At 40.1% G+C, this 27,678-nt stretch overlaps 2 protein-coding genes across 3 annotated transcripts; both read left to right on the forward strand.

Annotated features, from left to right (window-relative positions):
- Positions 1-910: 910 nt before the first annotated feature.
- Positions 911-14,447, forward strand: tim (timeless). Of its 2 annotated transcripts, none has more exons than XM_070276867.1 (15): positions 911-1,010; positions 4,226-4,435; positions 4,494-5,548; positions 5,607-6,172; positions 6,234-6,375; positions 6,655-7,163; positions 7,225-7,423; positions 7,486-7,613; positions 7,841-7,994; positions 8,054-8,206; positions 8,266-8,626; positions 8,903-9,152; positions 9,234-9,329; positions 12,603-12,986; positions 13,879-14,447. In XM_070276867.1, exons 2-15 carry the CDS (start codon positions 4,339-4,341, stop codon positions 13,970-13,972), a joined length of 4,188 nt encoding a protein of 1,395 aa, XP_070132968.1. In that variant the 5' UTR covers positions 911-1,010; positions 4,226-4,338; the 3' UTR covers positions 13,973-14,447. The 2 variants fall into 2 exon arrangements, with proteins under 2 accessions (XP_070132968.1, XP_043069649.2); XM_043213714.2 differs by lacking the exon at positions 911-1,010 and adding an exon at positions 2,238-2,442.
- Positions 14,448-17,749: 3,302 nt separating this feature from the next.
- On the forward strand, positions 17,750-27,275 carry LOC108126027 (uncharacterized). Its single transcript, XM_017242448.3, has 3 exons — positions 17,750-17,845; positions 17,914-17,991; positions 26,243-27,275. The coding sequence occupies exon 3, from the start codon at positions 26,243-26,245 to the stop codon at positions 27,215-27,217; it is 975 nt and encodes a 324-aa protein (XP_017097937.1). The 5' UTR covers positions 17,750-17,845; positions 17,914-17,991; the 3' UTR covers positions 27,218-27,275.
- Positions 27,276-27,678: the final 403 nt, after the last annotated feature.

Here is a 27,678-nt window from a genome sequence, read left to right on the forward strand (position 1 = left end):
AGTCGCCTTTTGAATTGTTTTCGTTTTTAATTGAGAGGCTTATCGGAGCGACTGCCTCCGCCTCCTAGCTGCCAGCATGTGTTATATGCGGCGAATACGCAATTATTGGCATTACGTATACGCAGGGTTGGCACTTTGTAGTTAGCATTAAAAATTTCAAATGCTTTGCTATTCTGCTGGCCAGCCGTACTGCTGCGAGTTTTATTGTGTTTGCTTAGTGATAAATTAGGAGGGACAAATTAACATTAGGACTTGCATAATTCGGAGCCAATGCCGAGTGGAGTGTCCGACGACCGAGTCGTTGTTGTCTCCTAATGGAAATTTTTGCGCGGATCACCTGAAGTGGGTTAATAATAATCGTGTTATACTATATAGCTGTTTTTCACTGTCACTTTTCTTCTCATTGTTTTCTATTTTTCCTCGTGTTGAATAATTTTAAGGTTATGCGATTATATGAAGGAAATACTATACTAAGTATTGTCTTGAATTTTGTTTAGTTTTTTAATATTAATATATATGTAGATTATCTAACATTAATGTGATAAGAAATGTAAAAATATGTTTCTGAGGTTAGATCTATAAGATTAATAAGTTTGACGAACTAAAAATAGTATAATCTATTATATTAGCTTTTCCAGAAAAGTCCTTCGTTCTTTTTAACTTTTTAAGTTCTTCTTCAAAGATATCACTTTCATATTATTACGAAATCCCAAGTTTCTCGACAACAATTAAGTTTTCCCTGAAAATTCTAAACCTCATTTTAAGGTTCAATGATATGAGGTTTCATTATATTTCAGTATATGATCTCCTGGCTCTCCAGACACACACACACACACACCGTTCCATTACCATTCGGTTGAGTAACATTCTGACCAAGTCAACTTAAGGTGTCTTTGTAACACGAGAGTCTCGGCGATTCAGGCAAGGTGCTTAAGTGCCCCGCACCGGCCATTTCAGTTGATTTGCAACCGTGATTGGGTGACGACGTGCCTTGGCTCGCGGAATCCAAGGTATACTATAAACACCTGTATGTACAGTCAGGAAGTGCGTGCAAAGTGTGAGTGCGATGCGTATACGCCCCGTGTGGCAGCAACCAACTGTTGAGTTGCCGCGCCAAAGGATTAGGCAACCGATCGGCAGCACATCCGAGCCGAGCAAAGTCACCCTGACAAGGCCTAAGAGCTACTAGAGGAGGGTGCAGGGTGGGGAATTCCAAACGTTTAAGACTACACTGAGAGAAATATGTGAAAAATGTTAAACTTAAATCAAAAGAAATGCTTAAAATTCTAAGAGATAAACAGAAATTAGTTTCTTAATTTAATGTTTTTAATATTCTCTTTAAAAAGCTATTAGATATTTCTTGCGGTGCATGCTGACTGTTGCTGTTGTTCCGAAAGAGTTCTCTGAATTTTCCGACTCTGCTTATTCACGGTTATCGAACGTTCGCCGACGACGAGCAAACAAACGTGCAGCACGTTGCCGCTACACGTGAGTTTCCCGGTTGCCTCGCCAAGCCTCACCAGCTAGTGCGAGTGAGAAACCCGCGGCGGAAAGCTCGGCACTCACTGTCGCACTCACATGAACGAAGGCAAGCCCCGGCGACTACTTGTGGAAGCTCCGCTCGGGTCGGGCATCTCATGCTATTGCAATGTGAATAATCGCGCGAGTGCCCCACATGTGCCACTGTGTGAGTGGGTGTTTCTCTCAGTGTCTGTAAGGGTGTATGCGTGTGTGTGTGTGTGCGGGCGCCCCCGTTGCAGTTGCGAGAAATGCAAAAATCCAGCTAGCATTCTACTTTGTGCGTTCCAAGTCAGCGGTTCGTTGAGCGGGTCAAAAAAACGTATCTATAGAATACGCATCTAGTGGATGCAAGATCTCTCTTAAAAATAAAAACTACTAGTAGTGATATTTATGATAATAATAATTTCATAAAAATTATTTTATCTGAAAAATAAAAAACCATAACTCCCTAAAAAAGTGCTTAGCTATACTATTTAATTTGTGAGTGCCATTGTGAGTGTCTGGAAGAATTCTCTTTCGCTCTCTACAGTCTCGGATTGCAATTCACAAAAGTGCAAATTAAATGTTGACGTTGTTTTAGCATTTTACGTAAGCTTGAATTAAAATAGAAAATGCTGAGTAAACAAATTAGTTGTTATAAAATAAAAATTAAATCCAAAAAGAGATCAAAAATAATATTTTTTAGTGATTAAAATTATTTATTTGAATATTCTAGCCAACAACAGTGATTAAAAACTTCACCAAAGTTAACAAAAAACAGTTTTTAAAAATCTAAAACCTAAAAAAGAACCCCCACAAGTGCTTGGAAAAGCTTAAAAAATATTTATAAACAATTTTCAAGTGTATAAGTTTTAGAGTTAAGTACTCTAGCCCACTCGAACACCATCATATATAGAAACCAGAGAGGAATACATAAACCGGGTGAGAAAACCTTTTAGAAAAATTAACAAAAGCCACGACCTAGCACATTTTGCATTTACTTAGCCTCTAAAAAATATCGTACCGCTAAAAAATAAGCTTATAAGGCAGAAAGCTTTCAAAAGCCGCCAAATTCAAAAATGCTGATCTACCCGAAAATATTTAAAATTTTTTAAAGAAAATACCCTACTTATGTAAATCCATTTAAAAAAGGCTTGTTTCTCATAACAGTGAGAATTCTCATGCTGTCAAAAACAGAATATGAAATATTGCTCCTTCAACCGAAAGAGTTTAATAGAATGAACTGATGGATCAATCAAATCCCTAGCATTTATTTTCATTGCAAATCTCAGTATCTTAAATATTTATTTTTTCCTTTCATACTGAATTCCGTTTCATATGCTAATTTTCTTTTGTGTTTCGGACTCAATGAAATTTCCCTCTTTTTGCGAATGCATTCTCGCGCCTTTAGAAAAAGTCTAGTCATGAATTTAAGGCGCATATCATTTTGTGTTTTTTCTGTTTTTTTTTTTTTTATTTTATTTTCATTTTGTTGCTTTGAGTTTTATGTAAGTTTTCTGGCTTTGATTTCATAACCAATCGGCGGAAATGGTATTGGGGTTGCTGGAAATTCACCATGAATAGATGTTCAGATAAGATATGGTTTGTTGATTGAGTTGTGTAAAGCCCATGCTGGAATGAGGGTTAATTCTACTTAATTGGTTATTACATTTTATTAAAATTCAAAAGAATACCATGAAAAAATGTAGAGATAGGAAATAGAAGAGATTAAAGCATGATAATATATGAACTATACATAGTAAAGGTTAATCATCAAAAATATACTTTCAAAAATCTTAAATCTGAAACCATTTTCAAACATACTGACCGTTAAAATTTCCATTACAACTACCCTGACTTCGCCATTTTAAATGTCAGCCCAAAAGCTTGCTATAGAAATCGTATTCATTGTATTCTTCTGGCACACATCTGGGCGCTTTTGTTTACAAATATAGCCCTAAATGGCAAATCGTTTGGTAGCGGAAGCATTTCAAAGTCAGTTACCTGGAAGCCCTAGAAACAGGACCTGCTGCTGCGCCATTCCCTGCACTCGACTCTATAAATATCGCTGCAGGAGGTCGAATGCATATATTGTTTCAATCTATATGGTTTATTGGGTTCCAGCAGATTCCTTTGTCCTCCAACTGTTCCGTTTACACAATCAGCTCGATGTTGATGTCTGCAAGTGAGTCACATGCAGCCACCGGGTGCCGCCTCAGTTCCCGCTTGAAGCTTTTCTGCCTGGTTACTTGATAGCTGAAGGTTGGGTTTTCCATCATTTTCCCATACCCTTAAGCAGCATTCCTTTTGAATTTCTGGGAATTTCGGGGCTTTTACTTTTTTTTTACATTTTTTGCCGGGGGTGTGTTCAAACGCAGATGGCATAGATTTTGGCAACGTCTGCCCCGGGGGGTAATTGGTGGGAAACACGCTCTCCGGGCACGTGTGTGAGTGGTTGGATATTTGTTCTGGGCTTTGATAGGAGTTGATTCGGATTTCATTTCAAATGCACATTGCACACTGCCAGAGAGCCCTTGACAGTCACATGCACTACGATTTGGTTTCCAAATGGGTATTTATAGAATGCGTGGGAATGTAGCTCCTACGATAGGGGTTGTATAAGGCCCGGGGGCTATTTTAGGTGCGCGAATTAATTCAGTTATCTAAGAGGGATATGTTTCTCAGTAACTACAACGCCATTTCATAAACTATTTTTTATTTTCAGCTTTAAAATAAACCTAAATTTAAAGCTTGCATGTTTTAACCAACAATGAGCACTGAGAGGCAGCTCAAACATCACATCTGGAATAATACAAACTTTATAAAATAAAATCTGTTATGGACTGGTTACTTGCAACTCCTCAGTTGCACAGCGCCTTCTCCTCATTGGGATACCTGGAGGGTGACACCTATGTGGTTAACCCAAATGCATTGGGTGGGTATTTAAATTCATAAACTTATTAAATAAATAATAATTATCTTAATATTTATAGCCATTCTGGAGGAAATAAATTACAAATTAACGTACGAGGATCAAACACTTCGCACCTTTCGGCGTGCCATTGGTTTTGGCCAAAATGTAAGATCCGATTTGATACCCCTGCTGGAGAATGCCAAGGACGATGCTGTCCTAGAGAGTGTCATCCGGATACTGGTCAACCTCACAGTGCCAGTGGAGTGCCTTTTCTCCGTGGACGTGATGTATCGCACGGATGTCGGAAGACACACGATTTTTGAGCTCAACAAGCTGCTCTACACCAGCAAGGAGGCCTTCACCGATCCCAAGAGCACCAAGAGCGTGGTGGAGTATATGAAGCACATCCTGGAATCGGAGCCGAAGCTGTCGCCGCAGAAATGCGATCAGATCAACAATTGCCTGCTCCTGCTGCGGAATATCCTTCACATCCCGGAAACCCATGCCCATTGTGTGATGCCCATGATGCAATCCAATGGGCCACATGGCATCTCCATGCAGAACACCATTCTCTGGAATCTGTTCATCCAGAGCATTGACAAGTTGCTTCTCTATCTGATGACCTGTCCGCAAAGGGCCTTCTGGGGGGTCACCATGGTCCAGTTGATTGCTCTGATCTACAAGGACCAGCACGTCAGCACTTTGCAGAAGCTTCTGAACCTCTGGTTCGAGGCTTCGCTCTCCGAGAGCTCGGAGGACAACGAGAGCAACACCTCGCCCCCGAAACAGGGCAGTGGCGATTCCAGTCCCATGCTGACCTCTGACCCCACTTCGGACTCCTCCGATAATGGCAGCAATGGACGCGGAATGGGCGGAGGCCTGGGCAAGAGAGAGGGCACGGCCGCCACCCTCCAGGAGGTAAGTCGCAAGGGCCAGGAGTACCAGAATGCCATGTCCCGAGTGCCGGCCGACAAGCCGGACAGTTCGGAGGCAGCCAGCGACATAACCAGCGAGCTACCCGGCTCACCGGAACAATCCCAGCCCGCGGGCGAGTCCATGGACGACGGGGAATACGAGGATGCCCAAGGTAGTCAGCAGGATCTGCACAGGGAAGAGGAGGAGGATGAGGATGAGGTTGGTTTAAGTTTATACCTTCATACGTGCTGTTATCCTTATTTGTATACATTTTCAGGAGGAGGGAGATGAGGAGAAGTATATGCGTGTGGAGTCCAGTGCCGAGCCACTGAATCTCACACAACAACCCAACCAACAACCAGCTGACAACGTCAACAACACTACCACAACCGTCTCAACCCCAAGTCCCACTGGCAACTCGGAGGAGGAACCCTTTAAGCCGCCACCGCCGCTTCCCGTTCGGGCCTCCACCTCGGCCCAGGCTCAAATCCAGCAGCTCAACGATGCGGTCTACACCACGCCACACATTTCGGCCGTAAAGCTTGGCCAGAAATCACCGCACGCCGGACAGCTTCAGCTGACCAAAGGCAAGTGCTGTCCCCAAAAGCGGGAGTGTCCTTCCTCGCAGTCGGAGCTCTCGGACTGTGGCTACGGCACTCAGGTGGAGAACCAGGAGTCCATCTCCACCTCCAGCAATGATGACGACGGTCCCCAGGGCAAGCCCCAGCATCAGAAGCCGCCCTGCAATACGAAGCCCAGGAATAAGCAAAGGACGATCATGTCGCCCCAGGACAAAAAGGAGCTAAGACGCAAAAAGTTGGTCAAACGCAGCAAAAGTAGTCTGTGAGTTAACTAATCCTATCTCCCATAAAAATATAATAATAATAATATTTCCAATTCTTAGAATCAACATGAAGGGTTTGGTTCAGCACACGCCTACGGACGAGGACATTTCGAATCTGCTCAAGGAGTTCACAGTCGATTTTCTGCTCAAAGGATACAACTATTTGGTGGAGGAACTGCATCAGCAACTGCTCTCCAATGCGGTAGGTGGATTTTAAACCAAAGATGTCAGATGCCAATTATGTTACCCATTTTTATTTCATTGCCAAATAATCATGTGAGGCAGAATAAGGTGAAATTAATATTATATTGAAGTATATTTTATAAAAGATACAAGAACTGTAAGCTAAAAGCTTTTACATTTCGGTAGTTTGCGGCTTTTTCCTTTAACTTTATCTGCCTCTTTATTAAAAGTATTATCAGATATACATAGTTTAGTCTAGTTCAGTTTAGTTCCTTTGACTAAGTTGATTTGTCCCCAGAAGGTACCCATTGACACCTCGCACTTCTTCTGGCTGGTCACCTACTTCCTGAAGTTTGCCGCCCAACTGGAGCTGGACATGGAGCACATCGACACCATCCTGACCTACGATGTCCTCAGCTACCTGACCTACGAGGGTGTGACCCTGTGTGAGCAATTGGAATTGAACGCCCGCCAGGAGGGCAGCGATCTGAAGCCTTATCTTAGGAGGATGCACTTGGTGGTGACGGCCATCAGGGAGTTTCTGCAGGCCATTGAGACGTACAACAAGGTCACCCACTTGGGCGAGGATGACAGAGCCCATCTGCGGCAGTTGCAGCTGCAAATTAGCGACATGACCGATCTACGATGCCTGTTCGTCCTTCTGCTGAGACGCTTCAATCCCAGCATCCACTCCAAGCAGTATCTGCAGGACCTGGTGGTGACCAACCACATCCTTTTGCTAATTCTGGACAATTCCGCCAAGATTGATGGAGGGCAGACTGTCAGAATTTCGGAGCACATATCACAGTGGGTTCTTTTTAAAAAAATATAATTTTAAACTTTTATTAAAAAAAAAAACTATTTATAGATTTGCCACCTTGGAGGTCATGCACTATTATGGTATCCTTCTGGAGGACTTCAACAACAATGGAGAGTTCGTCAATGACTGTATCTTTACCATGATGCATCATATAGGTGGTGATTTGGGACAAATAGGTGTTTTGTTTCAACCGATTATACTAAAGACATATTCCCGAATTTGGGAAGCAGACTACGAACTGTGTGATGTAAGTTTCTGTTTAAAACTAACATATTTAAGAGCAGTATAAATATTATTATTATACTTTAGGACTGGTCTGACCTTATCGAGTATGTCATACACAAGTTTATGAACACTCCACCCAAATCTCCATTGACAATTCCTACAACTTCCTTGACTGAAATGACCAAGGAACACAATCAGGAGCATACTATTTGGTAAGGACTAATGAAACTAAAATAAAAATTAATTTAAACCAGCAAGATACCTATAAGCCCAAGCTGGTCTACCCTCATAAATTTTTTAATAAAAGATTATTGCAAAATTGGGATGTGTGAAAATAGTGGGAGGTATGAGACAATAACTCACTGCGGAGCTATCTCCTTAAGTGGATATCTTAAACGATTGGTAGATCAATTTCCTATCCCATCTTTATTATCTTTAGCACCTGGTCACAGGAGGAAATGGACACCCTTTATTGGTATTACGTGCAAAGTAAAAAAAACAATGATATAGTGGGAAAAATAGTAAAGCTCTTCAGCAACAATGGCAACAAACTAAAAACACGGATCTCCATTATCCAGCAACTATTGCAGCAGGTGGGATGAAAAGTTCTATCCTTCAAATATCTTGTAACTAAAATGGATATCTTTAATAGGACATAATAACCTTGCTGGAGTATGATGATCTCATGAAATTCGAAGATGCCGAGTACCAGAGAACTCTGCTGACCACACCTACATCGGGAACCACAGAATCGGGAATCGAGTTGAAGGAATGTGCTTTCGGAAAGCCCTCAGATGATGTTCAGGTATTATACAACATTCAATATTTATAAACCCATAAAGCTATATAATTTTATTCAATTAGATCCTCTTGGATTTAATCATCAAGGAGCACAAGTCCCAGCACTTGGTGTGGCTGCAGAAACTGCTCCTTGAGTGCTGCTTCATCAAGCTAACCCTGAAGGGTGACCTCAAGTTTCCGGATGGCTACAGGATCATGGAGCCGGTGGCCTATCACTGCATCTGCAAACAGAAGTCCATTCCCGTGGTGCAGTGGAACAACGAACAATCCACTACAATGCTGTACCAGCCATTCGTCCTGTTGCTCCACAAACTGGGAATTCAATTGCCGGCGGATGCTGGCTCGATTTTTGCCCGAATTCCGGACTATTGGACGCCGGAGACGATGTACGGATTGGCCAAGAAACTGGGTCCAGTGGATAAACGTGAGTTTCAAGTCAAACCATACCGTACCATAAAGCAAAAAAAAAGTCAGTCATGTCAAAGGTGATGTAAAATACCGTTATCAACAATTTTTCCTCCTCTCTGGTTTGTGTGTGAAATTTTGATCATGGAAACATCCGCCCGAACATCCGTTATTGGAAACTCGATAACCGCTATCCATATCCATTCCACCCATTCTCATGATTGTGTGTCCTTCGGTGTATCTCGATATGCTGTGTGCCTCTCTCCTTTCTCTGCCTCGTTCTGGACTCTTGTAGTGACCCTAAAGTTTGATGCCTGCGACCTGGAGGATGCCACTGCGGCGAGTCCTTCGCGCTATCACACCGGCCCAAGAAACTCTCTCAGTTCCGTCAGCAGTCTGGATGTGGATCTGGGTGAACCGGAGGATCTAGCCATCATACCGGAGGTGGATCCAGCTATAGAGAAGGCCCATGCCATGTCCTCAACCCCGTCGCCTACGGAACTTTTTGCAGTTCCCAAGACCAAACACTGTCACTCGATTATCAGGTGGGTCCCAATAATATGGCCTTCAATCTTTCACTTTTTCTTACTAATATACTTTTTATTTTTCTTCCTTTTATCCCACAGATACACGCCCGATCCCACGCCTCCAGTTCCCAACTGGCTGCAATTGGTAATGCGAAGCAAATGCAATCAGCGAACCTCGGGAGATCCCAGCGATGGGTGAGTGCCTTTAGTATATCCACTTGTGTATCCACATCCATATCCCAACTCCGAATATCCACAACCTAGCCCAAAAAGCCCAGCCAAAGACAATGCCTGAAAATCTTCAGATTTATGGCACACGGCAGCTGTTGAGGTTCTCCTAACATATTGTTTACACGACGCTCTCACAAAGCTTAAAAAAAATACAAAATATATATATATATATAAAGTAAGCGATTTATGAACTTTGCGGCCCCGCAAAGGCACTCGTACTCGTACATTTACTTTCGTGTGTTGACAGTTGTTGTCGCCGGAGTTGCGCACCAAATGTCAGCTCCGATTTGGCCATTGTGTCTAGGTCTGTTGGCCAGTCTTGCAGACTTCCACCAAGAACTGATGGCACTCAAAAAAATATAGTTAAAAGTTTGAAAAAAAAGGCAGAACCATAAAATATAGAGTGTTGTAAGCTAGTAAGTCTAGATTCTTACTGAAGCTCTTCTCTGCCTTTAAAACGGTTTAGAAAATTCTAAAAAAAAATCTATATTTATTCTCATAAAGCTAACTAAATTTCTGCAGACTTCTTCGTAAGTTTATCAGTATATTTTATTTAATTTTATTAATGTTTATTTATAAACTCTTGACCATATTTTGTCAAGTGCATTACAGTCCCTGCTCGCCAATCTTTCTAGAAGCATATGGAGTGTATATCTCATCCGTTTTGGCCATGTGTGTCCGTATCATTTTGGCCCGACTCTGTCACCGTCTCCACCTTTACCCCCGTCTCCTCCTCCATCTCCTTTGCCGTCCCAAGACCCCACACGATCACCCGCTGGTGGCTGAGCTGCTCCTGCAATTCCGATTCCGAATCCAAATCTGATCGCCACTGCATTGGCTGCTGCTGCTCATGTTGAACAGCATTTTGCATTTGGGTTTATGACTTTTTTGTATGGCATTTTGTTGTTACACCAAGTCTCTTAGATTGACGATAAATAGTCGGACATAGCGATTATAGGATAACGCAAAGTATATTGGGTATTTTTGAATAGAACATGCCTGGGAATTAGTTCGGATTCGAATGGGTGGGTCTTGCTTAAATTTTGGGCCCATGTAAGTAGAAGATTGATTGGGAAAGAATTATATTTATAATGAATATTAGTTTTTTCTCTAACAGATAGATTTTCTTTGTCTGATATTTCTAAATTTTTTTCTTTAGAAACCAACCACTCCCCCAAAAAATCCATAAATATGTATCACTTTTTTGTTTAGAATAATTTACACCTCGAACAAGTGGGCCGTGTCTTGGCCAAAAACCGTACTATGCCACTATCCGACAATCAATGGTATCCATGAGATACATTGGCCTGACCCCTGTCAGCGAACCAAACAAAAACAACACCAACACCTTAAGAAACAACCACAACAGGAGCAACACGAAATGAAGTCATCGCGATTAGCACGCGCAGCAGGCACAAAAAAATAGACAGACAACCGGAGCTGCAGTTGTATCTGTATCTGATGGATACACTGGGGGACAGTGGCAACAATCGCACCCTACATGCATAAATTGTCGTCGCTGAATATGTCTAAACAAAGGAGATTATCTCCAAAGTGCAGCTGCCCGATCGCCCATAACGAATGTAAATCAATCAATTCATTAGGCTTTTAGGGCGAAATCAAAGCAATTGGCCCGAATTAACTTTAATAAACTGCCACAATAATTGCCCATTGTTGGCGGTGTAATTAGAATTCTCAAGAAGACTGAGATACCCCCTTGATTAATGAATCACTTCGAGAGACGTTGACATTTAGCCAAGTTTACAAAACATCCTTTTGGCAGAAGCTGCCGCCGACTATTTCATGAGAACTTTTAAGCCATCTGAACCAGTTTAAACCTAAAATTTGCATAAACCTCTCTTGTTTTTTTTTTTTAATTTAGTCGACCTGCGTTCTGCTCTTCAATGGCTTGTGAAATATTTTCGCGGATATTTTATTTATGGTTTTTTTGGCTGCACTCTATGGCTCTCTGGTATTGTCAAACGAGTTTTTGTGTTTACAATTTTTTTTTTGTATTTTTTATATGGAAAGTAAAAGTCAAAAGTTACGCGATCTTTTACTCCAACTACGGTCATGGGCTCTCCAGGGGATCCCAGAGCCAGATCCATGAGGTGCGTAAGTCACTCTGAAAAGTGCAGCAAACAAGTTCTTTTGTTAGTTGGTGGATAGTCTGGGGGAAAAAATCTAACAATAGTCGAGACTGCACTAAACTATTCACTAATTTAGAAATAAATTTTAAAACAAGCAGGGGTTCTCAGTAAACTACATTATAGAGTGTATAAGGTACCTAAAAAGACTTACATTCTAGAACCTAAAAGATACTAGTTTTTTCTAATATTTCAGACTTAACTTAAAGCCTATACTACTTTAACCATATTATGTTTAAAATAGTTACAAAATACTTGAAAATTGTTACTCAAATTAACACAAGAGCTACATAGGCACACTTCATAGCTAGCTTGTAATATTTTATTCTGCAAAAAAAACCCCAAAGGCGTGGGCGTTGACAAAAGGCAATTTTCCAAAGTAATTTAATTTGACGCCTGGTGAAAATTGAATTTGACATTTTTTCCATGGCTCGAATGCTGGAAGTTGTTGGCTGAATAGCCATTCAGCCAGCCCACTAGGAAGCCAAAGTCAACAGTTCGAGTTTGAGTTGCACTTTTCAAGTGGCCCGTGGGCTGTGTTTTTCAGCTCTGCAATCTGTCAGATTGCTGCAAGTTGCAAGTTTAATAGTAGCAACACCAACCGCAACAACGGCAGCAACATCGGGCAGAAGACTACTAACAATTTTGACTTTTTTTCGGTTAGTATGTTGTATTTCCCAGCTTCAATTGTCGACCTTCTTTCGGGTCTGAATCCGGGTTGGGTTTGGCTTCAGTTTGGGTTTCTTTAACATTTTGCATTATTGCCACGATCAGTGTTGTTGGTTTTTTTTTTTTGTGAAGCAATAAGTGCAACATGCAGCCGAAACATGGACACCTCTTGCTCTCTGGCGTGGAGTGGCCACCACATCAATCAGCCACATAAATCATTTTAATTATTAAATAAACAAGTTCCCCCAAAAAAGTACAATAATTGCTGACTCACTCAATTCAGAAACTGCTACTTGGGCGGAAAGTGTGAGAATATATGAGATGGAGTACCAAAGGGTTAATTGGGCAACGATCTATGCGATATTGCTTTCAAAAGGGAATGGTTTTTACTTAAAATTTGCTTCAATTTTTATAATTTCAGTGTAACATCCTCGGCTGCAACTGTCAATGATGACGAAGGACTGGGAAAGTCTCTCACTACCGGCACCTCTCAGTCGGGCAGCTCCTCTATGGGAGCCGTTAATTCTACAACCACCACTCTGGGATGCCTCAGTATGATGAACAGCTTCATGGGATCCCAGAACGAGAACAGCAACAGCCCCGGAGAAGGAGGAACGGTTGCCTCGCTGCCCATGGCTGCCCTGATGAGTGCCAAGGCAACTGACTCCGAGGTGGATGTCTCGATGAAGACGTCCTTCGAACGGCTCGAGACCACCGGAGCCCACTTCTCGAGGGCCAACAACTTGGATCAGGAGTATAGTGCTATGGTGGCTTCAGTCTATGAAAAGGAAAAAGAGTTGCTAAAGTAAGTAAAGTTATTTCGTTGGCAGGAAATAATTTTATAAAAATATTATAAAATTGAAATAGAAGCCTTCAGTAGAATCTTAAAATCAAACAAAGCTAGACAAAATAATTCATTGTTTTTTAGATCAATAAACAAATAGGTAATAAAAGTTAGCTATTGAGCTATTATACTATTTTTATAATATTTGCTTTATTTTTCAGTTTAACAGTTTCTAAATGAACTACAAAAATAACAATAATTATTCATTGTTCTTAGCAGTAGTCTCCAGAAATCCAATAAAATAATAGTCATCACAGGGAGTCTTAAATTGAAACCAAAAATTTCATTTCAATGAAGGCGAGGCACCAGCCTCAATAAAAGTTTAAGCCAAGACAAGATATCGACCTGGCTAATTGACAATTAGACAGATTGCGAAAATGGCAGGCGAAACCATTGACAGAACGTCATTCTGTCAGTGCGTTTAGTGAAAAAAAGCAAAAAATAAAGACAAACTAAGGTCCGAACCGAAGCTTCTATGCTCTTTACTTTGTTTTTATTTTAAGCCCTAAGGGGATTTCTTTAAAACGACTTTAAAATCGGTTTCATATCTACCTTGGTTACCACATTTAAATAGGGTTTTCTAGAGATTTTTCATAATTTTTTTTTTTAGACTAAATCTAATTATAAAGTACCCTCTGTAAGGGTACAATTCAAGCCTAAAGGCAAAAAGGAGAGCATGCCTGGCATTGCTGAACAGTGTCTCACATAAATTTATGGCAAGCAATTATTCAATTTCAGCCATTTTCGGCTTTAAATGAAAGGCGGCTCCAAGCATTTTTCACCAAATTTTTTTTTTCCTATTTTTGGCAAACGAATGCGATTTTAATGCAAATTTTGTGTTTTATTTTTGCAGCAGCGATAATGTCTCTGTGGCCTCGGATCTAACCAGAATGTATGTGAGCGATGAGGACGAAAGGCACGAGTTCCGGGTTCCACATTATCACTAGGGATTGGTCCACAATTGTACCTCTAATTGTACCTTAATCCAGGAAGTAGAACCTCTAAGTTTAAATCAGAAAGAGTACCTAGTACTACTATGAAGATACTACTATATGTATATGACCTCTTTAAAAGCTGAAAAGTATATATACCTGATGGAAACAAAAAGTGCATTACGTAGTGAAAGAAAATGAAAAAGTTGAAATCGAGGCTCATTTAAGATTCTCCCAATGGCATTAATTAGGCTTAAGGTAATTATAGTCTCCAATTGTATTCTGTATACTTACAACATACATGTATAAATGGGCAGTTCCTGGTTGAAATAGTGCAAATATACACACGCAGATATCTAATTAAATTAGCACTAAGGCATTACTGTATATCTTATTTGTATTATATCCAGCATCCATCTGTATATCACTATCCCTAATCCTAAGTTATGTTCCATAGAAATAAAGCTTTCTCTGTAGTCGAAGCCACAAATCTTTGTCTGCGACTTATTTTTAAATCCAAGACTTATTGTAATGCCCCAGCCGAATGTGAATAATGTGCAGCAAATTGGCGGAGCCATAAGATTAACGATCTGTGGCCAAAGCGAATTAAGGTCATCTTGTTTGGGATTATCGAGGGGGCGGGCTTTCAAAGGGGGGCCACTTTACGCACGACCCGGCCAAAACAGTAGCCGCCAGAACCGAGAAACAATTGCAGCAAATAAATATTAAAATAGACAAAAAACAATCACATATCCGCGCTCGGTCTGGCCTATACATAAATGGCAAAACATGGCTAAAACAATTACCAAAATGCGACGGGCGCAGCAACAACAACAATCGGGCTCTGAGACGTACTCGTACAAGAAATAATAATAATAATTGTGGCCAATTGCTGTTTAGTTGGCCAGTTAATTGCAACATGGCTGGAGTGACTCTCGATGGCCAAGAGTTCTTAACTTGGCCGGCCCGCTCATATGGCCACAAATCACAGAACAGCGAATGGTAAGTGATTCACTTTTCTGGCCAGGAACCAGTTCCGTTTTGGCCAAAAGTTTATTTCCTTATTAGCCGACTTGTTATTTCCTATATCATTTTTTAGACTTTTCATAACATAATTTATAAATTTACAGATTAGCATAATTTAGTGTTTGGCTTATAAAAGTTTAACGCTGTTTATGGTTCTAAAAAAAAAAAAAATATTTATTTTCAAGTATAATAAATAACTTTTTATTTTATTTTTAAGTAAACCCTTCTGGTTCCAAAAAGTTTCTCATAAATTTCCCATTTGTGGTACCCGCCGACGTGTTTACGATTGCATTTGGCCTGGTGACGGGCTGGCTCCTAAGTCTTGGCCAACATGCTGCTGCAGCTTTTAGCCAAGATCGTCGGCGGCTGTGCAATTACCAAGACAAGCAGCTAATTTTATTTGCTGTAAACGTGCGCCTCTATCTTCTGGCCATATTACTTTGTTTTTTATGTCCATTGTTGTTCTTGGCGAATTTGTGGGAATTATTCGATGACTTTTTGGCCGAAACAGGGGCTTAAACATTGCGTGTCTGAGCCACATTAAGCACCTTTGACAGCTCGCCGCCGCCGATGCCGATGTCGATGCCGTCACTCGTCAATTGACTTGTCAGCACCGAAAGTGAGAAAAGACATTACGCGGGGTGGTCTTTTCAGATTAAAGACCGCAGAGTGTTAATATATTGGGGGAAAAAAATTGCAAATCGAACCGGAAATCAAAGCGGCTACGATTTGAAAGTGAAGAGAAGCTCACATAAAAGAAGCGATTGTCAAAGTCCCCGGCAGATTAAATAGCATAACATGGCAATAGCTAAACGATCGCGAAACTTGTTCATTTGAAAGTTGAGTTCAAGTTCAGAAATAGCAGCCACAACAGCATCATTCATGGTAACAACAGGTTGCTATAATTTATAAATCACTGAAAGGCATTATCCGACAAACACAAATAGTTGTCAACAGCCACGAAAAAGCGTCAAGAAAGTTTGGACGTTTGGAAGTTGGGATGCTCTTATGGGAAACATATTTTAAATCAGATTGGGGCTATAGATGTGTAACATAATATTGTTCTATTAAGTTTCTAAAAACTTTTTGCTGGTTTCTTTTAGCCTGATTTCTATTATAGTAGATTGTGTTTATATTAGATACAAGCGCAATATCCTTTTATTTTTTTGAAATTTAAGGAATAAAGTTGTCCTTTTTTAAGAGATTTTTAAAAGGTAAATTTTAAACAATCCAGAAAACGAATTTCTTTTAATCTGAAAAGTGAATAGTTTAATGTATCCCATTTAGAAAAGGACTACCGATTACGAATCAGGACTCAACTCTGCTTATATCTGTATAAAAATATAATATTAAAAACTAAAACTCTAGCAATTTTTTGTAATAAATCATGATCCTAAAAAATCTATAATATAAACTATATTTTTTAGGTAATTTTTTTGTGAAAATATTCAAAAACCCGAGATCAAGACACTTTTGTAGAGGTGTAACTCTCGAGAATTTTCCTGGTTACAGTAAGTAGTTTTTATAAGCAGTTTCTAGAGTCGCAAGATCTAAATCTTTTTGATACAAGTTCGCGATATAAGAAAGGGTATTAAAGCTTTGGCTCAGCTCTTTCTTATTTAATAAAGGAACGCCTTATCTAAAATTCAATAAAACTTAAAACGCTTTCAAATACCCACCACAGCATTTTTCCTCCAAAACAAATGACCATCTTCAAAGCTCAGCCAATAATGGGTTTGATCTTTAAAGAATGGGACAATGTAGTCGGCACAATGTGGCCCGATTTTGGCATAGGCATGTGCAAATAAAAGGCAAAAATAAAATTTATGCAATGGGGAAATGTGAAGCATTTAGATAACATTTTGGCCAGACCCCCAAAAACGATGCAGATCGAGTACTTGAGACGTGGGGAACTAAGAGGTATTTCAAGCAGCCGAAAAAGTCGTGTCAAGACAAAGTGCAATAATTCACACTCACTTTCGGGTTTGACGCTTTATAGGTGGGAACATACCAGTAATGCCACAAAAAAAAGACAACAGAAAATGGTAAAAAAAAGATATATATTTAGGCTAAAAGGCAAGAGCAGAATCGATAGTCTGGACGTGCCCAGACACTACTCCACTTATAGACTCCCAAGTGATTATGAAACCTTACATGCACACACTCGGCTGACACTTTATGTTGTTTATGACTTGATAAACTCTCTCAGAAACCATTGTCCAAATAGAGTTATAAGCATGAACCGAAAATTAAATTGAATTTATGATTTGTTTGAGCGAACATTTGAAATATGAAATGTTGGAGCAATTTTTGCATTGCCACCGGCGCCAATTTTCAGGTTTTGGATTTATAGTTCAATTTATTCATGATTTATCCAAATGCCCATAAATAATAACCATGATTAGGTGGCCGGGGAGTGGCCGCTGGCCAAGACTCTAATCGATGGCGGACCAAAAATTTAATTAGCCGCAACTCAAAAGGCCATAGACAGGTGCTTCGAGATGACAATCACTCTACCTATTTGCATACAATTCTAAATTCTGTTTTATTTTTTTCGCCATTTTTTTGTTTTTGATTTTTAAGCCGCATCATCAAAAGTTAGCCGAGATTCAAACCTGAACCTGAAACGAAGAGAAGCCTGCCAACGAGGCTTCGGCTGAGTCTTCGTTGCTTCGGAGACTCGGAGAGATTCGAAGTGCCGGGCAGAGTCGGACTCGGTGGCTACTTCTACTTGGCGTTGCATAAAAATTGGTTCAGTGGAGCAAACGCCTTCAAGCCGAAAACATCGTGAACAAAACCCGATAAAAAAGCCGCGCGAACGTGAAGTGCAAGAAAGGATTACAGTTTAATATCCTTTATATGGTGTGAATTATATATTTTCTGTGCTTTATTCCCAAAAAAATATTATTTTTTTAAAATATATTTTCCAGCCATTGCGTATACTTGATATTTGGAATATAGACCTCAGTCGGATACAACCGAAAATTAAATTCTAAACAAAAGTGAAGGTAAGAGACCCCCGGGTAAGCCAGTTTTTGGCATAAATTTAGTCATCGGATTATAAACTCAATTTCGCACGAAAGTTATTTAAACAAGCAATCAAAAAGACATCCAATAAATAAAAGAATTTATTGTTTATGCGAAATTCTTTTCTCTTCTCTTAAACTTTTATGTTTTTGCCTATCTTTGGAGGTTCTGCAAATTTATTTTATTACTACTCGAAAAAAATAATGGAACTTATTCTTTATGAGAGTGTTTATAAAATTTTTTAGAAGATAAGCAAAATGTCACGTATTGCATAAAAATTCTTAAAAGGTTTTTTTCTCGATGAGCACTATAAATTAACGGTCTTCCCATATTCATAATCATTAAAATTCACTCTCGCATGAAATTTTTGGTAGAAATGTCACCTTACTTTTATTTATGAATAGAATTTTTTGTTTTTTGCTGATCTAATGCTTATGTTGATTTTTTTAATGAGAGAACTTTCCAAAGCCAAATGTCAGGAGTTGCATAAACAGACTCTTAAGGGGATTCTAAACATAAATAAAAATCAAGCTGCGGTTTTATTAATTTTTAACCAGTTTCACGAGGTTTCTGTTTTTTTGTTAAGTCTCTAGGATTGCGGAAGTAGAAGCACCGCTAATTGTGTTAAAAAATAAAAAGAACACAGTAAAGACTTAAAATTACTCACGGGGGTAACCACGAGATGGGAAAAAGTATATCGGACTGGCTTGTAGAGTTGACAATTACAAATGTCTTTTATTACGGATTGCTTTGAATTTGATTCGATTTGATTGGAATTGGTAATTGAAATTTCCAGGGAATTGCGCTTTAATCAGCCTGACAGACGTCACACGGTGGCAGGCAGACTAATTTGCATATTAATTTTAATTGAGTGAACAGCGACCGGCAAGAGACATCCATCGAATAAAGTTCAATCGGATTGAAATTGAAAATGTCAGGCCCCCAGACTAGAAACGAAATCGAAACTGAATTGAAAATCGAAAATAGAGCCATTGGCATTGCAGCTGCCCTGGCTATGTGGTAGGTCCAAAAGCGCCACACAAAAAAAAACCACAAAAAGAATTAATTTGAATACAATGCAACTACAGATTGTCCAAACAAATGTGGTTGCGGAAAAGTGTTTAGTCGGCAGTCAACATAAGGCGAACAAGTTTGTTGCCTAAGTCTTTTGATTGACTACCAAAATTTTTATTTATGGCTGCATCATCCCCCTCTCATTTCTTTTTCTCTGTTTATTTTTTGTGTTTAGTAGATCATAAAAACTCCACCTTTCAAAGCTTCCGCCTGCTGGCTGACAAGCTTGGCAAATTGTTACACACTAGCCATTCAATGTCATTGGCAAAAAAGCAACTAGGCGAAACCAAAGCAAAGCAACTGCCACAAAAAATTCGCAAATCCCAAATAGTATTCCATCATCTGATTTGCATATGCAAATTTCATTCCCACGACTTATAATTGCACCAAAGACCACAGAAGAAAATGGAAATGCCTGAAGACAGCTTCGCATGGAGACTAAAATCGAATAATATAATTCTTGATAGTTGGTGGTCAAGGCCAGAACCAGGTGCGTGATGCTACAGATTATCCACAATTTATTACCAATCAAGGTGAATGAGATTTCTTAGCTGTGTGAAGCTAAGAAGCTTTAAAAGGAAAGACCTGCAATAAAATCACTTCTACTTGAAAGGGGCTTTAGACTCAAAAGTCTGACGTAAAGCTGAAAAATAAATGAAATAAATAATTCTTAATTCCTTCATAAATCTCAGTTAATTGCAGCCATTAGGGTATACAGAGTTCTACGTACCCCAAGCCATTTGTCATTACTGGTTTATGATTAACCTTTTCTTTTCGCACATCTCTTTGGGCCATTTTGATTAACACTATTAGCAAAACCATCAAACAAGGCTAATTAATGAAGCCAAGTGAATTGGCATTATTGGAATTAATTCCGATGTGTCATAATTAAGTCAAAGCCCTGACAATAACCCCCCCACGGGGAAATTGGAGCAGGTGAACATTGAATTGAAATTCGACATGGTTCAAAGTGTTTTTTGTATTTTATAGCCATTTGTTCTGGGTGAGGCACAAGCCAAAGAGTCTGGCTCTGGCTGCACCTAGAAATGCGTACAAATCCGATGACATTTTGCCAGACAACCTTACAAGACACCCCAGTCAGAACCGACTGCCTCTGGACTGCCTCAAAAGCCACGACAGCGACACGGGACAGGCCCTGAGACAGACAATTACTAATTGAGTTTCCTTCCCCCTCGAGACCAAACATTAATTACACTCGGCTACAATGGTAGTAGTTGGGGGTTTTGGGGATGTGGATGTGGAGTGGCCACCTAAGATCCCAACCTTAGAGTTCATTAGGAAAGGGCGGCGCCCAGTTGGGCTTTTCGGTTATGTAAGCCTTGTATCTTCGCCGGCTAAATGTTCAATTTACAAATTAACCAAAGCAAGCCTTTCGGTTCAAAGTTCAAACACAACGGCAGCGGGAAAACAAACAATTGTTGTGAAATATCGAAATCGCATCGATATCAAAATCGAAAACTGAAAACAAACAATAACAAGGGCATAGCAGACCGACGAATTAATTGAAAGTATTTAATATCGGCTAACAAACTCAAAAAGTGTAATTGAAAACAAAAACCTGAAGAAGGCAAATGTTTGAGCTTGAAAACTGATTGAGCCCAGCGGGGGATTGGCTGAGCCCAGCGGAAGATTGGAAAATGTCGAAAAGGTTTCCACCCACTGACTGACCTCAAGCTAATAAACTTTTTGATAAATACTTTTTTCCCTTTTTTTAACCAAATTTCCTTTTATGATTTTCACAAGGTTATGCTTACATTTCCCAACCTGGATTTTTGGCCAAAACTTCATTACGGATTATGCAACAATCCAATTGAAGATCCCAATTCAATCTGATCTTTTGTCTTCTGACTCTTTTTTTGCCCGAGGCGTCATCGTTGGTCAGTCAAAAGTTCAAATTGGCAAATTATTGATTGTGGGCCGGGTTCAAATCGGGTTGAGTTACACAAGTTAGTCAGGCAGACAGTGAGTCTGTCTGTCAGTCAGTCACTCAGACAGTCACGCATATGCCTTTCGATTTCGATTTTGGCTGAATCCAAATCTCTTTTTCGGATTTCTTAATATGCGAGTACCAGTACGAGTACTATGCAAATTGATCGCTGGAGATACTTGAGCCGAAATTTGCATTTCCCAGACAAAGTTCGTGATATGTCAGCGGGCGTTAGAATGTATTGGAGGTCAAAACGACCCCCTACTCGGCCCTACCCGAAATAGTATGTGTTTCGGTAGTTGACACTTTTGAAGGAACTTGGCAATTAGCAGAACCATTCAAAATAAATCATCCAGTGTCGCCTGGCATTTCTGATGAATTTCTTGCTGTTTTGTATTGTTTTTTGTGATTCCGTTTTAATTGCTTTATCAAAATGCCAAGACCAAAGTGAATGCCTGCCCGCTAAACGAATGACTGAGACAACGAACTTGATTCGAAAACGAGTTGAATCGGTGAATCTTTTGTTTTGCTTATCGTCTTGGCTCATTAATACAAGTAGTTTTAACTCACTGTTTCACTAATCACTAGATCTTAATAGACATTAAAGTGTTTTTTTTTATCTAGTTGTTGTTTGGCGCCCGTTCTGGCTTCTTTAAATACATATTTTATTTGAATTTATCTAAAGTTTGTCTAGCACTTGTTTCGATGTTTTTATGCTTCCACGCTTCCATGTTTCAATTTTATCCTCTGTTCTTGGTATCCAGGTCAAGTCGGCTGTCATTTAATGCAAATTATTGGCCAATGTTGCTCTCTGCATCTTTCAGCTTGTTCCACTACAAATTGCGTTTTGCCTTCAATGTGGCTTAAACTAACGCACATGTGGGCGTGGCCCGAACTCTAAGGCGTAGCATTTGATTAGAATTTTGTTTCGCAAATGCCATTAAATTTTGTGTTTGCCACCAGGTTTGCCTTGAACTGTAAACTGAGAAGAATAAGTTGTAACTATTTGCTATTTATTTATTCCTAGTATGATACACTTCTTGTTACTCATAATTAGACCTTTTACAATTGAAACAAAAAACCTTCCAGTTAAATGTCTATTTTAATTACCTATTGAAAGTTAACTTATAATTGCTTCTTGTTACCATTTCTGACCCAATTCTGCAAATCATTACAGCCGACAATTGTTACTAATTGCATTGCTGATGAGCTTTCTAACTGGCAATAGACCCGTTTGTATTTCTAACTATAATTTTAATAATTAAAATAGTAACATATACTTTTAAAAATAAATTTTTTTGCTTTATTTCTTGCTCTAATTCTTAAGCATTTTATTCTTTAAAAATCACTTGACACTTTGTTGCCGCCAAAAAATATTTTGTTATAATTAGCCTCACTCGAACACCCAACTTAATTGCCAAATAAAATTTAAGCCGAGAGCCGTGGTGAGTGATTAAATAAATTAGCATCGGCCAGAACAAGATAGACCCACACAGCTCGTTGGAGATCCGATCTGCGATAGATGTTGCAACTGGCCGCGTCAACTAGCAACCTGCAACCTGTAACAACGACATCAATTAGCGGCGTTTTAAGTGCGTTCCACATTTGGCGTGAAAAAAGCTGAAAAGCGCAAGGGGAATATGCGTCGAGAAACGCCTCGAGTCAATCAATTTTCCGTGAACTACACAGTCAAAAAAATGTAAAGATTTAAAAGAGATTAAAGACCAGTTTCATGTCCTCTCCTAACTATTTTTTCTCTGTGCACCAGGCAGCACAAGGAGGCCGAACTCCCAGCTCGGGCCTGGTCAAGATTGCGTGGCCAGATTGAAAGCCATTTGGAAAGGCAACGCTCGAGTTACGCGCCGGCAACTTACGCAAATTTCGTGGCCTGTCCTCCGTCCCCACTCGACAACCTCGAATCCTCGGATCTGCGATCTCCCCTAAGGCCCAAATGTCCAAGCCACTAACAGCCGCCTCATCAGAGGGAGATATACTCAACGACACACCCTAATCGGGCCATGTCTTCGGGTCCGAATCTCGGATTTTTAGAGTCTCAGTCCGTTTTGGAGCCAGAGTCGGAGACTCGAGGAGCTGGGTCTGGAGTTTCCAAGATTTTTAATTGAAATCTGCAATGGTCTGGTCTGACTGTCTGGCAGACAACTAGTTTACGCATTTGAAAGTGCTCGGCTGGTAATTAAAAACTTGTCGTTCGATTTGATAACTTTTTTTGCGAGTACCCTTAAACGATTTGGTCAGAGACTTTTTATGGAGTGGTTTGATGGCCTTAGAAACATAATTGTCTTTTTTATATATTTATGTGTAATTAAGTTTGTGATGTTCGGAAAGGATTTAAATATTTTATGGAATGCTATTTAATTAGACTTCTAATTTAATGGTTTTTCCAATAAAAAGATATGAGCTATTTTGAAAGAGTATCTCTGCTTCAGGGGACCCCCACTCGGGTTCCTTTCACATTACGTTTCTGAGTCGGTCAACGAGTCGTATACGCAACATTTGTCATGAAATGTCCAATGAGTCTGGACATGCTCATTTGCGGTTTCAAATAAAATGTTTGGCTGAAGGATGTTCAGCCGAATGATTAATGTACATATGCTGGCAACTTTGTTAGCTCTTCCCCCCTCTCTACCCACGATTAAATAAATTATCTAATCCACATTCCTGGCCCTGCTCCATCCTCTAGAGATTTTTAAGTAGCGATGGCAATTGATACCAGTTTATCAAAACCAGTTTAAATGCAAAACCCAAACAAAACGCCCCTCGGCTAATCTGAAAAACACACAAAAATCCATAAAGAGGAGTGGGGGGAGATAAATAAATATTCCCAGACACATAGATTGGAACATGAAAATTACACAACACTCCCGAGAGGAGGAGGTTATGACGTGACATCCTGGCTACCGGATCGTTAGAAATTTAATATTCAACGCATTGATTGCTGTGTATGGCTGCAACTTCTTAGCCTTTGGCTCTTGGCCAAAAGTGAGTGGAAAAAATTCAATTTCTTGGCCAAGCAAAAGGATTTTAATTAACCAATTGGTTGCAAAAAAATTTAATTTCCGTTGTCAAGCGAAAAAAAGCAACACGCATTTCGGTTAATGCGAAATTGTGATGCAATATCTTCCAAAATGTGCCACGCAAAAGTTATCAACAAATCAAGCCGGCTCTGAGCCGCATTGACACACTTTTCTCGCCCACCGCCCACCGCCCCCTCACCATTTCCCGACGCTGGAAAATCCACAGAAAATTTATAGAGCGCATTTCGGTTTGCAGGCAAAAAATAAAAGCCAGGCCCAAAGCGAGGTGCGTGAGTCGTTCAATCAATGCAATTCATTCATTGAGTTTGAAGTGGCCAGCAACACGCTAGTTGACGTTTTGCCTCTTGGCCAAAATGCCTTTCAAGTCCAGTGGCGGTGTGGGAAAAGAGTTAACGAAACACCAACAATTTATTTGGGAAATACATTTTTTTTCTTACACTTCTTTTTGGATTTAATTACTCAAATATTAGTTTTTGCGAACAAAAAAATAAATAAAGTTATTTTGTTAAACCCCTTTTCCGGCTTCTGATTTTTCTGTATATTTTTTTCGAATATTATCCCCCTCTATTACCAACTTGGCACACGCTGGCAGCTTTGACAAAAAATGCGTTTTCAAAGTATGCAAAAAAAAAAACCAGGCTACAAAAAAAGCAGTACCGCATAAAAGTCAATGGCCAACAAAAAGTTGCGTATGGCCACAGTTTATTGATTTATTATCTTGCATATAGCCCATAATTTATTACAAATCTATTTGGAGCTGGACCCGTAGATAAGGGGATTAAAGCCTAGGGGCGTTGCAGTTTTGTGCGTGCCAGGAGATTTATGCCTCAGTGGAGGTAGATAAACAAAAGACTTAGGCAACAAACTTGAAGCGCAGAGATAGGAGTTTTTGACTCAAGAGGATTTTGAAGCAAATATTTGCTCAAAATTATTATTTTATTAAATTTATAATGTGTAAAATTTTATTAATATTTATTTTTTAATCTCTTGCTCAATATTCACCCCTTTGACACTACATTAATACCGCCTCTATTATCTCCCCTGTTAATGACTTAATTAAACGCCTTTTATGTAAACAACGGCAAGTGGACTTGCAACAAAAACACGATGCATGATCTGAACCCGCAACTGCCACCAAAGCAACGCCCACGCAGCAACAGCAACAACAATAACAATCATAACAACAACAATGACCACACGCCACTCGACTGCCAACTTCTCACGCCCCCTTAAGCCCCCCACTTTTTTTCTTAGCCATGGCCCCTGGATTTGAACCTGCTGCCAGTTAAAGTGGCAACTTCTGTGGAATAAACACAGGGAAAAAAATATATAAAAAACGAGAGTAGAAATCTAGGAGTTTCCCCTTTTTATAGCTTTTTAAACTTTTTATTTATTATTAAGTCATAGCATATTTTTTTCAGTGCACTATTACTCTTGCTGAGGTGCATACTTGATAAATATCATTAAACTGCCCGCCTCGCTTTTCGCTTTTGTTTAGCGCGCCCCATGATTAATAATTTCGAATAAAATGGAAGGCCTGTGTTAATAGGACGAATGAATATAAATATCCAATTTAAGGCAATTTTACTTAATTGGCTGACGATAGACCCCCGCTGATTTGGAGATTTTCTGTTTCCGATCCGCTAATTAGCCATTGCCTGGCTGGCTCTCTTTCGGCCACCGCCTTGGGCAATGATCCGAGCATGAAATATCACGCCAATTACAGTAGCGATTGCTGTTCAATCCAGCAGGTAACTTCCAGCCAGGTAACCAGTTGGTATTTTACTCACTGAGCTGAACTAAATTAAATCAATTAAAACAAAAAAGAGTAGAGTTTGGGGAGTATTCGATTTTATGGTTTATATTTAAGATTTATTAGTTTTATGAACATTATAAGTACATTATAATTTATAGATCAAGTTTTCCATAATAATTTATATTTTAATCTATTTCCTCATAAAAAAGCTAATATACCCTTACCGTAGAGTATATGTCGTTGAGTGATTTTGAATCAATTATGTTTACGACTTGGGCGTCTCATTAAACATTTATCGATTGATCCGATTTGATTGAGCGGTTATGTGATGTCACTACTACCTCAATTACATGTGTCCACATTAACTGGTAACTCGTTTTTCCGTCTTTCCATTGCAGATGTCCAGCATGTTCCATGGAGTCGGTTTTCTGGGCCTGTCACTGCTCTTGACGCTGATCAGTTTGGACGGGATTCGGGCGGTGGGCTATCATTATGATCGTCCTACGAGACCCACGTCTCCTTCTGGACCCGGACCTAATATTTATTCAGGTCACCAGTTCAGTGCCCTGCCCACAATACATCCGCTGCCACCGATTCCGGCACTGCCACCACTTCCCACTGCCCGGGTTCCCTTACCCCGGAGTCGCCCCACTGCCCCAGCCACCAGTATTATAAGCCAGTACCGGCAACCGGCAGCTCCTGTGGTTTCCACATATATTCCACCCTCGGTGGTGTCTCCCATCGCATCGATTAGTTTCCATGGCACGCCCACTTTGAAGCCGGTTTACGGCCCACCGCCTCCGCCAATTCCCACTGCGGTCACCCCCATTGTGGTGGCACCCACAGGACCCGCCCCGCTGCCCGAGGGCGGAAATCTACGTATACCCTTTGGAAAGCAGGCGCTGATCTCGCCCGGAGAGTCCTACATTGCCAACGGCAGGCAGCTGAAGCAGTACGCCGTCATTGAGATCATCGACAACGACATTGACGAGACCCCAGGTCCCTTCCTGTCGGGCAGCAGCTTCTTTGACCGATATGGAGCCCATGTGGGTGCTCCGACAGCCAATGGCATCCAGCTAGATTCCCGGGCTAATGCCCTGCTTCTTGAACAACAGCAACTGGCCATCCAGCCGAGAGCGGGAGCTCAGCCAGCAGCCGGAGGAGATGCCATTGCCCTGGGCTCCGGAGGGCTGGGCTTTGTGCGACTGCCCAACGGAAATGTCTACCTCGGATCAGGCTCCTTGGGCTACATCAGTGGGCAGCAGAGGGTGGCCTCAGTTCTGGATGCCCGCACTCGGTCAGAGTCCACCTCGGATGCCCTGCACTTTGGTCATGGTCCTTTGGGTGGAGCGGACAACTTTTTGAGATTTTAGTAGAAGGGCATCCAGCCCCTTTCCTTATCTACACACATCCTATCTACACATTATCTACACAAATCACTCGCACACACCCCAGAACACACATCTGAATACATCTATCTATAAAAATATGTATATTATGCTGTAAATATGTAATTAAAAGAAATTGAAAGCAAAAACCATCTTGTGTTGTCTAGGTTATAAGTCTGCTTAAACTATTTGAAGTTCTTGTACAATTGTCCTATGCGAAACATCGAAACTTGATCAAATAAAGACGACTATGGAAACAGAAAAGAGCTGTTTGATCTTTGCCGGGGAGAATAATGAGTTGGGAGGCAGAAAAATTGAACATGGAGGCTAAAATTTTACATAAATATAATTTTATATTAAAATTAAGTTTATATAAAATACATTTTGTATATTTACTCTTATTTATGTGCATTTCTTAATCGATATTTTTAAAATTGGATTCATAC

Source organism: Drosophila bipectinata, chromosome 2L (genome assembly GCF_030179905.1).
Source record: "Drosophila bipectinata strain 14024-0381.07 chromosome 2L, DbipHiC1v2, whole genome shotgun sequence".
Classification (NCBI taxonomy): Eukaryota; Metazoa; Arthropoda; class Insecta; order Diptera; family Drosophilidae; genus Drosophila; species Drosophila bipectinata.